Source organism: Acomys minous (assembly GCF_964271855.1).
Source record: "Acomys minous genome assembly, chromosome: 2".
NCBI classification, from domain to species: domain Eukaryota; kingdom Metazoa; phylum Chordata; class Mammalia; order Rodentia; family Muridae; genus Acomys; species Acomys minous.
In genome coordinates, this window is record NC_140484.1 from 27,206,488 (window position 1) to 27,220,149 (window position 13,662).

General features: G+C 43.8%; 2 protein-coding genes across 4 annotated transcripts in view; one reads left to right on the top strand and one right to left on the bottom strand.

Annotated features, from left to right (window-relative positions):
• The window catches only part of LOC311592705 (uncharacterized protein), a gene marked incomplete at its 5' end in the record, with an annotated part of 42,009 nt that extends 37,481 nt beyond the window's left edge, over nt 1–4,528 (bottom strand). The window contains 4 exons of the mRNA XM_084773425.1: nt 2,540–2,631; nt 3,937–4,079; nt 4,188–4,362; nt 4,494–4,528. Of these exons, the coding sequence (XP_084629551.1) occupies nt 2,540–2,631; nt 3,937–4,079; nt 4,188–4,362; nt 4,494–4,528 (445 nt within the window). The remainder of the gene's footprint in view (nt 1–2,539; nt 2,632–3,936; nt 4,080–4,187; nt 4,363–4,493) is intronic.
• The window catches only part of ATAD1 (ATPase family AAA domain containing 1), a 74,001-nt gene that overhangs the window by 20,175 nt on the left and 40,164 nt on the right, over nt 1–13,662 (top strand). Inside the window, exons 1-3 of one of the 3 annotated variants that reach the window (XM_084772252.1) lie at nt 4,334–4,406; nt 5,215–5,266; nt 9,833–10,007. In XM_084772252.1, the coding sequence (XP_084628378.1) occupies nt 9,846–10,007 (162 nt within the window). In that variant the 5' untranslated portion in view covers nt 4,334–4,406; nt 5,215–5,266; nt 9,833–9,845. Of the gene's footprint in view, nt 1–4,255; nt 4,407–5,214; nt 5,267–9,832; nt 10,008–13,662 lie in introns of those variants that run through there. The other 2 variants (XM_084772253.1, XM_084772251.1) reach the window with 2 other exon arrangements.

Consider the following 13,662-nt stretch of genomic DNA (forward strand, 5'->3'; position numbering starts at 1 on the left):
ATATACAAAAAATAAAGGGAAAGGGAAACCCAGAACCTTGTAAAAACATTGTTGTACATTAATATTTATAATAATGTATTGCTTATTGCCCACATATTATGGACCAAATTGTATTTTGTATTACCATGGATTATATAGAGATATCCTGAGATGAAAAGTCATATATATTCTTTCTATTTCACCCTGCAAGAATCTAGTGATTTAAAAAAAATAATTTATTTAATTTTATGTGCATTAGTGTTGGGGTATCAGATCCCTTAGAAGTGGTGGAATTACACACAGTTGTGAGTTGCCATATGGGTGCTTGGAATTGAACTGGGGTCCTTTAGAGGAGAAGACAGTGCTCCTGACCACTGAACCATCTCTCCAGGGCAAATCTAGTGATTATGTTTTTATTTTTGACTTCTGGGAAGGAACATGTGTGATTTCTAGAAAGCCAGCAATTTGATGTCCTTTAAAAAAATTTCATTATGCCAGGTGGTGGTGGCACACGCCTTTAATCCCAGCCCTTGGGAGGCAGAGGCAGGTGGATCTCTGTGAGTTTGAGGCCAGCCTGGTCTACAAAAGGGAGTCCAGGACAGCCAGGACTGTTACACAGAGAAATCCTGTCTTGAGAAACCTTTAAAAAAAATTATTCTTTCATACATTACACCTTGCCTGAAGTTTCTCCTCCCTTCATTCCTTCCTGTCCTCTCTCCTCAAGATCCACTCTTCGTTTCCCTTCAAAAAAGAGCAGGCCCCCAGGGCTATCAACCTAACATAGCTTAACAAGTTACAATAAGACTAGGCACATCCCCTCCTATCAAGGCTGGATGAGGCAACCCAGTAGGAAGAAAGGGATTCCCCAAGAGCAGGTGACAGAGTCAGAGACACCCCCCCACTCCCACTGTTAGGAGCCCCACAGAAACGCCAAGCTATACAACTATAACATACACGCAGAGGATCTAGCTCAGACCCATACGGGGTCTGTCATTTGTCACATCAGTCTCTGTGCGGCCCTAGGAGCCCTGCTTAGTTGATTCTATAGGCCATGTTCTTGTATCCTCAACCCCTCTCTCTTCGATAATCCCCCCCACCCCGATTTTGTCGGGTTCCCGGAGCTCTACCTAATATTTATCTGTGGGTTTCTGCATCTGCCCCCATCAGTTGCTGGATGAAGCCTTTCCGATGACTGGGCAAGGCACTGATCTATGAGTATAGCAGAATATCATTAGAAAGCATTTCACTGACTTTTCTTTGGGCAGGGAGGAGGCCTGGTTCTAGTGTCTGGTTCTATCCTAGGTCTCTGGGTTATCCAGCCTGTGGTTCCTGGCCACTCAGGCAGTGTCAGCCTCGGGCTCCCTCTTGTGGTGGCATGGGCCTCAAATTGACCACTCCCACATGTTCTGCACCAATATCCTATTATAAGTTTCAGGCAGGACACATTGTAGGTCGAAGGTTTTGTGGCTGGGTTGGTATGGTGTCTCAGTACCACTACGGAGAGCCTTGCCCTGGTTACAGAAGATGTCTGGCTCAGGTTCTGTTTTCCCCATTACAAGGAGTCTTCACTAGGGTCACCCTCATAGATTGCAGGGTGTTTCTACTAGGTTTTCACATGCCCTCCCAAATGCCCTCAAATTCCAGTTACCTCTCCCAGTATCCTCTCCCTCCGTTCCTCCTGGCCTGTCTGACTCCTTCTGGTCTCAGCTCCACTATCCCCCAGTCCACCCACAAAATCTATTTTCCCTTTCCAGGGAGCTCCATGCCATTCCCTTGAGCCCTCCTTGTTACTTAGCCTTTCTGGGTCTGTGGATTAATGCACGGTTATCTTTTACTTAAAAGCTAATAAGTATCCACTTATAAGTGAGTACATACCATGTTTGTCTTTCTGGATCTGGGTTACCTCACTCAGGGTGATTTTTTTCTAGTTCCATCCATTTGCCTGCAAATTTCATGATGCCTTAAAAAAAAAAGCAGCTAGGCGTGGTGGTGCATGCCTTTAATCCCAGCACTCTCGGGAGGGAGAGGCAGGTGGATCGCTGTGAGTTCGAGGCCAGCCCGGTCTACAAACAAGTCTAGGAGCACCAAGGCTACACAGAGAGACCCTATCTTGAAAAACAAAACCAAAACAAAACAACAAAAAGCAAAACAGAAAAACAAACAAAAAGACCAGCTGAGTAATACTCACTCCATTGTGTATATGTACTTCGTTTTCTTTATCCGTACTTCTGTTGAGGGGCATTTAGTTTGTTTCTAGTTTCTGGCTATGATGAACACAGTTGCTATGAACATAGTTAAACAATTGTCCTTGTGGTAGGACAGAGTGTCTTTTGGGCAGCAATTTGATATTTTTAGGCCCAGATGGAAGAAATTTCCTTAGGATTTGCTAAGTGGAAACACTAGGTCCTGCAGAGATAGCCAACCAGTGCAAAGGGAAGGAGCAGCAGCATTCACTTTGCTCACATATACAGTCTTTAGAGCCCCGCCCCCGCCTCCCCATGCTTAGACCTGAAGCGTTATCTCACATCTCTACTTAGTAAACCCACTCTCTTTGCCTTACTCTTTTGTTGTTGTTGCAGGGTCAAGGATCCGACTTGCTCAGAGGGGAGGTCCAGGAGATAGTGATGGTTACTATAGTCAATCTGACAAGACCTAGATGACCCAAGACAAGCCATTAGGCAAACCTGTGTGGGATTCTCTTGACTAGATTAATTGACAGACTCATCCTAAGTACCCTGACCCAAATATAAGGAAGTCCCAGGGATTTGCTTTTTTTGTTTTGTTTTTTGTTTTTGTTTCTAAAGACAGGGTTTCTCTGTGCAACAGCTCCGGCTGTTCTGGACTCTTGCTCTGTAGACCAGGCTGGCCTTGAACTCAGAGAGCTCCACAGCCTCTGCCTCCATAGTGCTGGGATGAAAGGCACGTGCCACCACCGCCCAGCTCAGGGATTTGCTTTTAGCAGTGTTTTCCTTTTCATGTGCTGGGGTGAGTTACTTCCTTTACTGTTTCTGCCACTGCTGGTATTGCTGCCTCTGGCATCCCTCACTGAAATAAGAATCCAGATTCTTCCTGTGGACTAAATACGTGTAGTGCCTACCCAGGAATCCTTGAGGCTTTTGGCATCTGGTTGGACTGCTGAGGCATCTAGCCTCCCGGACTGTGCAGCTACTAGGACAGCTATTGTCGGACCACTCAAGGCTGTATTGTGTAAACCAATCTAAAAATTAAAAAATAAACCCCTCTTTTAATATCTTTTCATTCCATCTATTTTATTCCTCTAGCAAGCCCCAGTGCAGTCATTTAACAAGGAACTTCTCAGGCCCTGGGTGAATTTCTCAACCCCCCCCCCCACACACACACACACTATACCCCAGCTATTGACAACACTGTTTGCTAACATACTAAATTGTCTGTAGATTGAGGGAGGAGACAGTGTGTTGCCATGCGGTCTAGGGTACAAAGCAATCTTCCTTTGCCTCCCCAATGGTAGAAAAACAGGCATGAGGTACCATGCCCCCATCTTGGGTGAAGAATTTCTTAGCCTTAAAACGATAATCCTGACAACAGAGCAACACGAGCTGTCTCCTCTAGGAATGTCAAGAGGTCTTAAGAAGGCTGTCTTATTCCTTCATAGTCCCACTGCCCTTGTCTGAAGTGATGTTCTTTTTATTTAGGGGCAGTGTCTACTTATCTCCTTCCTTGGTAGAGTATGTATTCAGAAGAGGCTGCGTTTCAGATATGGTTCCTTGGGACCTTGGTGTCACGTCCCTCACTTCGCAAGAGGAAGGGGTAAAAGAAAAAAAAAAGTTACCAACATGCAAAACCTGTCACCAGATGCTCTATTCTGATCCAACTGCCAGACCTCCCTGGTCCGCCTGGCTGCTCAAGCCTTCAGCGGATTCTCAGGCACCACCTCCAGGTGTCAAACAGAGATGGGGAGGGAGGGGCTGAGCTCACCCTAGAAACCGAAAGCCAGATGGTGAAGCCATGCGCGTCTGCGCGGCAGCATGCGGACTTGCAGCGGGTGGTGGAAGTTTATCAAACCGGGGAAGCATTTCTTTGCCTTCTGGAAAAGGCTTCTCTGTCAGAGTTGCGTACACCTGCAGGGCGGCACAAGGATTTCATGTGTCAACTGTCTTCCCCAATTCTTCTGAGTCTCTGAGGCTGAATTTTCAGCTTTTAGGGAGCACCATGTGCATCCTATCCACCTTTCTGAAAGTATAGGCACAGCAGATACTAAGAAAGGGGAAAGTAGTTTGCCCGGCACTGCGTCTCCAAGCCGCAGGCTGGGACAGCACCCGCTCAGCTGCGCATGCTCCGTGCGGAGGGGGGGCGGGGCTCTGGCCGGAAGCGTTCTCTCCCAGGCGGCATTTCGTTCCTGTGCTAGGCCGGGTTAAACCTCCTGTCGTCTCTGGTCCTGCCTCTGGGTGAGTAGCAGGTTCCCGAGGGGCCGGGCCAGGTGCGTCCCCCACCTCCCCATCTCTCCGGGTCCCCCAGGGCCTCCTGGCGCTCACCTGGGGAGCTCAGCCTGACAGTCACCTGCCCCCATGCCGGTCACACTTGAGCACCTCCCCGGCACCGCCGGATCTAGAGGATTAACCTCCAAGGGCGTCCCGGGCCTCGCCTTGGCGCCGGGCCCCGCGCGAGCCCTCGGGTCTCGGCGCTGGCGGGAGACTTCGGCCGCTCGCAAGGACGTCTCTTGTTAGGCGGCCTAGTCACCAGAGGCTTGGGGGCGCTCTGGGCGACCTCAGGAGCAGGCTTGTAGGAAGGTAGCTGGAAGGAGCCGGTCCGCTCATGCCGGCCCTGCTCCTCCCTCTTTGTGCAAAGGCGGAGATGTTTCTTCGGGGCTGGCCATGCTTTCACAGAAGATGCTGGTGTTAATAAATGACCCGTCCTCTGCGCGAAACCTGGCAGACATTCATTGTCATAGGCTGCGTTTTGTAGGGCCGTGATGGGCACAGAATTGGGACTTTTTGAGCCGAGAGACCATTCGTAGAACACGGCAGTGACTTAGGAAGGAAATACTGCTGTACAAACGTTAGTTAAGTTACTCAGAGGTACGGTATCCACAGGGAACCCAGAGCTTAAAATGAAACGATTTAAAATATTTGTTTAAAGATAATTCTGAACTACACTGGTTTTGTGGCGGTTCTTAGTTGTATACAGCAATGTGTATACTTAGTTAACATTAGTGTGTATGCAAAATTGAAATACTTTCTGTTTACGCACTTGCAGTTACGAGGGATGACCTTATTTTGCAGATATATCAATGCTTTGCGAATGATAGGTGAGTGTATATTTCATCTCCATAGACTGCATGAAATATTTCCATTCATTGTCTGCAAAGCAGGACCTTTCAGTTTCGTTTCAGGATTTTGAAGTCATTTGAGAAGACAGACTTGCAGTAGTCTTGTTTTGTTGGCTTGTTTTTTAGAGACAGGGTTTCTCTGTGTAGTCGTGGGTGTGCTGGAACTCCCCTATGAAGACCAGGCTGGCCTTGAACTCACACATCCACCTGCTTCTCCCGACCAGGTGCCGAGATTAAAGACGTCCGCCATCACCACCCTGTAGTTTTCCCACTGCTTTCTATGTTCTGGATATTAATCCTCTGTCAGATGTATAGCTGGCGAAGATACACTCTCAGCCTGCGGCTTCCTCTTCACTCAACTTTTAGCTGCTGCCACCACCTACACCACCCCCTGGCTACACATGCAGTAGTCTCTTTTTGTTATTTTTGGTTTTTTGAGACAGGGTTTCTCTGTGTAGCCTTGGCTGTCCTAGACTCGCTTTGTAGACCAGGCTGGCCTGGAACTCACAGCGATCCACCTGCCTCTGCTTCCCGAGTGCTGGGATAAAAGGCGTGCGCCATGACGCCCGGCTGACATGCAGTAGTCTTAAATCTGCCTTGAATCACTGTTAATATTGGAATAGGAAGTTATATAAACAAGAAGGTTTCCTTGGCTATTTTTGTTTTTTGTTTTTTCTTTTCCTTCAAGACAAGGTTTCTCTTTTAGGCCTGGCTGTCCTGGACTCTGTAGACCAGGTTGGCCTTGAACTCACAGCGATCCACCTGCCTCTGTCTCCCAGGTGCTAGGTTAAATGTATGTGTCACCACGCCCATCTTGACAGTAACAATTTTTAATCCTATCAAAAAAAAAACCAGCCAAGATGCTGTGTGTGCCTTAATCCCAGCACTTGGGAGGCAGAGGCAGACAGATCTTTGTAAATTCAAGGCCATCCTGGTCTACAAAGTGAGTCCAGGACAGTCAAGGCTGCACAGAGAAACCCTGTCTGGAAAAACAGAACAAAACAAAAAATTGTTACTATCACCACACATTTAACTGGAGGTAGAGGCAGGTGGATTTCTGAGTGAGGTCAGCCTGCTCTACACAGCAAGTTCCAGGATAGCCTTGGATTGCTACACGGAGAACCTCTGTCTTGAAAACAACCAAGGACCGCCGGGCGATGGTGGAGCACGCCTTTAATCCTAGCACTTGGGAGGCAGAGGCAGGAGGTCTGTGAATTTCGAGGCCAGCCTAGTCTACAGAGGCAGTTCCAGGACAACTAGAGTTGTTACACAGAGAACCCCTGTCTTGAAAAACAAGAAGAAGAAAAAAGAAAAAAGAAAGAAAAAAAACCAAGGACTGCCCGGCCTCCCCAAAAACCCAAAATTGTTACTGTCTTGATGAATTTAAGGAACTGTGCTTTTGAAACAGCCTGTATCTGATTTGTCATTGTTATTTTAACATGCCAAATTAAACTTTTTTTTTTTCCTTTGGAAGGAGGGAAGTTTTAAGGAGTTTTTGTAGTTTAGGTTAATCTTGAATCCTATGTAGCTAAGCTAGCCTTGAACCATCACTCTTTGTTATATGTAGTCTCCTGAGTGCTGAGATTCGTAGGTGTATGCAACTGTACCCAGCTCTGATGGAAACTTAAAAAAAAAACAAAAACAAAACCCTTTTTTATTGGAATGTCATTACTTTTCCCAGACTAAGTTAACAAAGCCCTTATCCTACCTATTGGATTATTATCAACTGTGCTTGCAGTTTTATTGGGATAAAAACAAACTTTGAGAAGTTTACTGTCATGTGCCCTAGTTTTTGAAATTCATATTAATGAATAATACTAATGTATACTAATCCATATTGTGATTTGTTATATGAGCAGTTATAATTTGGTGGCTAAGTCAGTTCCATTTTTTTCTTTAGTAATTAATAAGCTACTGAATAATTATATATTAGCTATTATTATTTTTATTTGTTTGTTTTTGTTTTTTGAGACAGGGTTTCTCTATGTAGCCTTGGCTGCCCTGGACTCTTTGTAGACCAGGTTGGCTTTGAACTCACATTGTTTCACCTGCCTCTGCCTACCAAGTGCTGGGATTACTGGGGCCGGCTCTTATTATTTTTATCTTTATTTTAATTTGATTTTTGAGACAGGGTTTCTCTTACACAGAGCCCTGGCTATCCTGGACTTGTTTTGTAGACCAGGCTGGCCTCAAACTCACAGAGATCCATGTGCCTCTGCCTCCCTGAGTACTGGGATTAATGGCATGCTCCACCTTGTACTGCTGGGCATTTTTTTGTAGATGTTTGGTAAGTTTGGTTTTTTTTTAAGGATTTATTTTACTTATTATGTTCAGTGTTCTACTGCATGTATGCCTGCATGCCAGGGAAGGACATTAGATCACATTATTAGATAGTTGTGAGCCACCATGTGGTTGCTGGGAATTGAACTCAGGACCTCTGGAAGAGCAGTCAGTGCTCTTAACCTCTGAGCCATCTCTCCAGGCCCCTGATGTTGGGTAAGTTATTATTGAATGAACTACTTATCCTTGACCAGAGTTTTTTGTTGTTTTTTTTAAATCTAAAATAAGAGCTTTCATTTACTTGTTTAAGTTAAATAATTTGTAATACTAGTGGCTTCTAGTAACTGAGAAGTATGAACCCTCACCTGGAAATGCTTTTAGAAGTCAAAATGCTATTGGATGACTGAAAGAATTTGGAAGGTTTCTTTTACTTTGCAACTATAAACAAGTGTTAGAGCTATTCCAGAAACCCGCTGAGAAGCATTTAACTTAGCAGTAATAAGTAACAGCCGGGCATGGTGGCGCACACCTTTAATCCCAGCACTCAGGAGGCAGAGGCAGGTGGATCGCTGTGAGTTCGAGGCCAGCCTGGTCTACAAAATGAGTCCAGGGCAGCCAAGACTATACAGAGAGACCGTGTCTCGAAAAACCAAAAAAAGAAAAAGATAAAAAAGAAAAGTAACTATTTTAGAACTAGAAGGAACACGGATATTAGTCTTCACAGTATCCACTCAGCACCTACCACTGAGCAGTCTAGATTCTGATTTGTTTATTCTACGTGAGTTAATACATGAACTTTTTTTTTCCCCTTCCCCCAGCACTTGCTAAGGCTTAATGACATTGATGGACAGTGGTATCCTATCTCCTAAATTGTGAAGGTATTGCCTTTGACACTGGAGCGAATTCCTGCTGTAAGCCTGATTGTTGTAGTTGCTCAGGGGTGACTATATTTAAAAGTAGTCACATCACCTTTTTTTACCCTGTTCTTGAGTTGTTTTCTTTTGTTTGTAATAGGGTCTTCTTATGTAACCTGTTGTTTGTTGAGACAGGGTCTCACTGTAGCCCAGGCTGTCCTGAAATTCACCGTGTACTCCAGACAGGCCTTGAACTCACAACGGTCGGTCTTGGCCTCCCAAGTACAGGATCACGTGTTCAGATCCTCCCTTTGTGTTCATGTCACGTTTAGTCAGCCCATCACCCTCTCTTGCTCTCCTCTCCCCTTTAGACCAGGGTTTCTCAACCTTGCCAGTGTTGCAGCCCTCGGCTGGCCTCGAACTCACAGTGATCCACCTGCCTCTGCCTCCTGACTGCTGGGATGAGCCTTATAAAATACACATAGGCGTTGAGAAAAGTGCTCAGTGGTGAGAGTCCTTGTCCTCTAAGCATGAGGCTCTAAGCCCAAACCCTCCTGCACCCACACCAAAGCGCCCCCGTTGCTTTCTGGGAATGCCCATGGTTGGTTTCAAATCTGAGTTACTGAACCTTAAAACAGACAAGCTGGCATCAGCAGGCCTAGTTGGTTCAAATGTTTTGAAATTCTCTTGCCTCATATTTACTTTGTTGTTGGAAGCAAAGGATGGTTTACAAAATGTAAGCCATTGTCTTCTAGGTTCTTTGAAACATATTTAAAAGCTAAGTAACATAATATCTGTATTATATATATATTTTTAATAAGCATTCATCCTATAACTAAACCTGTATCTCATCTTTAGTTTCTTTTTTTTTTTAAATTTTATTTTATGTGCATTGGTATAAGGGTGTCAGATCCCTTGGAACTGGAATTACAGACAGTTGTGAGCTGCCATATGGGTGCTGGGAATTGAACCTGGGTCCTTTGGATGAGCAGACAGTGCTCTTAACCATTGAGCCATCTCTCCAGCCAGTCGTCTTTAGTTTCTTTCTTTCTTTCTTTTTTCAGTTTTTTGAGACAGGATTTCTTTGTGTAGCCCTCACTGTCCTGTACTTGCTTTGTAGACCAGGCTGGCCTCGAACTCAAGAGAGATCCGCCTGCCTCTGCCTCCTGAGTGCTGGGATTAAAGGTGTGTGCTATCATCCCGGCTCATCTTTAGTTTCTAAGGGAAGCTTTTAATGTATTTATTTACTTAATGCACTATTCTCCTTCAAATCAAACACTCCTTAAACAATAGGCATTGGTTTTTGACCAGAAGTTTGTTTTTTATACTTAGTTCAATCTACTGGTACTTTCTCTCCCAATTGTAACAAATATTGTTATTTCCTAGTGACTTTTCTCTTTGTTTTCTTAAGGTTAACAATCAAGATGGTGCATGCTGAAGCCTTTTCTCGTCCATTGAGTCGGAACGAAGTTGTTGGTTTAATTTTCCGTTTAACAATATTTGGTGCAGTAACATACTTCACTATCAAATGGATGGTAGATGCAATTGACCCAACCAGAAAGCAGAAAGTAGAAGCTCAGAAACAGGTATGATTGCAGGGTGTGAAGGTCATGCTTTCTATGCTAGCAAATATTTTTTAACTTAAGATAAAATTATAAATATAAAACTTGTGAAAATTTGTTGGTACATCATTTCAGTATCAACCCTATCTTTTTTACTCTGTAAACAAACTTCAGAAGAAAATTGATTTTTTAATTGTTTTTATCTGTGTTACTTACCCCCCTTTATTGAACGTATATTTCCCCCCCATATCATATATACTGATTACAGTTTTCCCTCTCTATTCCTCCCAGTTCCCCCCCACCTCCCCTCCCTTTTTGACTCATTAGAAAACAAACTGGCTTCTAAGGGATAATAATAAAATAAAATATAATACTATAAAACAAAAACAAACACATTGAAATTGGACAAAATAAATAGAGCCCCAAAAGAGCCCAAGAGAAGACACAAGAATCAGAGATGTCCTTGTTTACCTACTCAGGAATCCCACAGAAACACTGAACTGGAAGTCACAGTACTGCACATCCAGAGGACCTGCTGCAGGCCTGTGCTTGTTGCCTTGGTCTCTGAGTTCACGTGAGCTGTGATCATGTTGATTTGGAGCAGTGGTTTTCAACCTGTCACTCACAACCCCTTTGGGGGATTGATTGATCCTTCACAGGGGATACATATTAAATACTTATATTAGGATTCATAATAGTAGGAAAATTACAGTTGCTACATGAAGTAGCAATGAGAATAATTTTATGGTTGGAGGTCACCACAACATGAGGAGCTGTATTAAAGGTTTGCAGCATTAGAAAGGTTGAGAACCACTGAGTGAGAGGGCTTGTTTTCTGATGTTTTCCATCACCTCTGGCTCTTACACACTTTATGCCTCTTCTTCTACAGGGCTCTCAATTATGGCAGAGTGTTCCAAGGTCTCTCACTTTTCTACATAATGTCTGGCTGTGGGTCTCAGTATTTGTTCCCATCTGCTGCAGGAGGAAACTTCTCTGATGATGATTGAACAAAGCACTGGTCTATGAGTAAAGCAGAGTGGTGTTAGGAGTCATTTTATTGCTACTTTTGTTTTAAAAGGACAGTAGTATTTGATTTTACCCTAGGTCCCTGGTCAATCTTGTCTCAAGTTCTTGGTCACCCAGTACCCAAGCAATGTGGGGTATGGGTTCCATCTTGTGGAGTGGGTTGTAAGTCAAATCAAATATTGTTTGGTTACTCCCACAATCTGTGTGCCACTATTACACTATCATGTAGGCAGGACACCATTGTAGAGCAGAGGGTTTTTGGCTGGGTTGGTATTTATGTTCTTCATTTGGTAGCATGCAGAGTACTGTCCTATACCAAAGACTCTAGAATGTAGAGTTGAAGGCTCTGTGTAGGTACCAGCCTGACTCCTCCATGTTCAGTGAGTTGTGTTAGTGTTGTCAGTTTATGGAAAACGATTTATAGTCTTGACCACAGCCTGGGTTGTTTGGGGATTCCCATGGTACCCCTTTGGCCAATAATTCCATTAGATATATCCCAGTCCTGGTATTGAAAGCTTCATTTGTGACAAGATATGTTTAGTTGGGACTCTGTCACATCTATTATTTGGTGATTTCATTTAGATCACAGTTATATATGTATTTTTAAAGTTTCTACTGTATTATGTTTCCATACTGCCCTTTAAATGGCCCTTAATTCTAGCTGTCTCTTCCTGTATTTCCTCCTTTTCTTTCTTTCTTTTTTCTTTTTTCTTTTTGGTTTTTCAAAACAGAGTCTCTCCATGTAGCAGCTCTGACTGTCCTGGAACTTGCTCTGTAGACCAGGCTGGCCTTGAACTCATGGAGATCCACCTGCCTCTGCCTCCTGAGTGCTGGGATTAAAGGCGTGTGCCACCACTGCCTGGCTCCTCCCTCTTTTCAGACATATAACTTGTTTCTAAGTTCTGGCTATTAAGAGTAGAGCAACAGTGAACATGGTTGAACAAGTGTCCTTGTGGTAGGATGAAATGTCCCTTGGGTATATGCCCAAGGGTAGAATAGCTAGGTCTTGAGGTAGATTGATTTCCCCTTCCTGAGGAACTACCACACTGATTTCCATAAGTGGCTGTAAAGCTTGCACTCAGACTAGCAACAGATGAATGTTCCTTTTATTCCATGTCCTCGAAGGTATGAGTGGTCACTTGTTTTATTGATCTTAATAGTTTTGATTTGCATGTTTTTTAATAGCTAAGGGTGTTGAACATAAGTGTATCTGAGCCATTTGAGTTTCTTCTTTTGAGAAGTCTCTGTTTAGATCTGTACCCCGATTTTTAAATGGGGTTGTTTTTCTAATACTAGTTTTTTGGGTTCTTTATATGTTTTGGGTATTAGTCCTCTATTGGATATAGTTAGTAAAAGTCTCTTCACGTTCCGTAGGCTGCCGCTTTGTCTGAATGATGATGTCCTTTGCCTTGCAGAAGTTTTGCAGTTTCATGAAGTCTCATTTGTTAATCTTAGTGCTTGAGCTGATGGTGTTCTGTTCAGGAAGTTATTTCCTATGCCAATGAGTTCAAGGCTGCTCCCCACTTTTTTTTTTTCTATCTCAGGTTCAATGTACCTGGTTTTGTGTTGAGGTCTTTTTTTTTTTTTAAGATTAAAAAAATGTATATGAGTGCCCTATTTGCATGCCAGAAGAGGGCTTCAGATCATATTATAGATGGTTATGAGCCACCATGTGGTTGCTGGAAATTGAACTCAGGACGTCTGGAAGAGCAGCCAGTGCTCTTAACCTCCGAGTCATCTCTCCAGCCCTGTGTTGAGGTCTTTGATCTATTTGGGGTTGAGTTTTGTGCAAGGTGATAAGTATGGATCTGTCTGCATTCTTCTACTTACAGACGTCCAGTATGACCAGAACCATTTAGGTATGATGCTGTCTTTTTTTTTTCCAGTGTGTAATTCTGGCTTGTTTATCCAAAAATCAAATGTCTATAGGTGTGTGGATTTATGTCTGGGTCTTCAATTTGATTCCACTGATCAGCATGGCTCTGTAGTACAACCTGAAATTAAGGATGATGGTATCTCCAGCAGTTCTTTTATTATTCAGCATAGTTCCAGCTATCCGGCTTGTGTGTGTGTGTGTGTGTGTGTGTGTGTGTGTGTGTTTCCAAAAGAAGGGGAAAATGACCTTTTAAAGTGTGTGGAGAATTGTGTTGGACTTGTTTGTTTTGAATCTGCAGATTGCTTCTGGTAGGATGGTCATTTTTACTATATTAAAATGGTCCATGAGCATGGGAGATCTATCTTTTCTTTTGCTTGGTTAGAGTTACTTCAAGATGACAATATAGTTTTGTTTTTAAGAATATTCTTTGGAGTGGATGAAGGAGGGATCTGGCTGGGAAAGGGGGTGAGAAGAGGAACAGGAGGGATCAAGTGTGGTGGAGAGGATGGCGGGAAAGAGAACTGGGATCAGTAGGGGAAATGAAGGACAGTGGACACTCCCAGGAATCTATGAGTGTGACCCTTGCTAAGACTCCTAGCAGTAGGGGATAAGGAACATGAAATGGCCACCTCCTGTAACCAGGAAAGACTTCAGTGGAGGGATGAGAGTACCATCCCAGCCACAAAACCTTTGACTCAAGTTTCTCCTGCCTGTAAAGAGGTACAGAGATAAAGCAGGAGCAGAAAGCGAGAGAATGGCCAACCAACGACTGGCCCA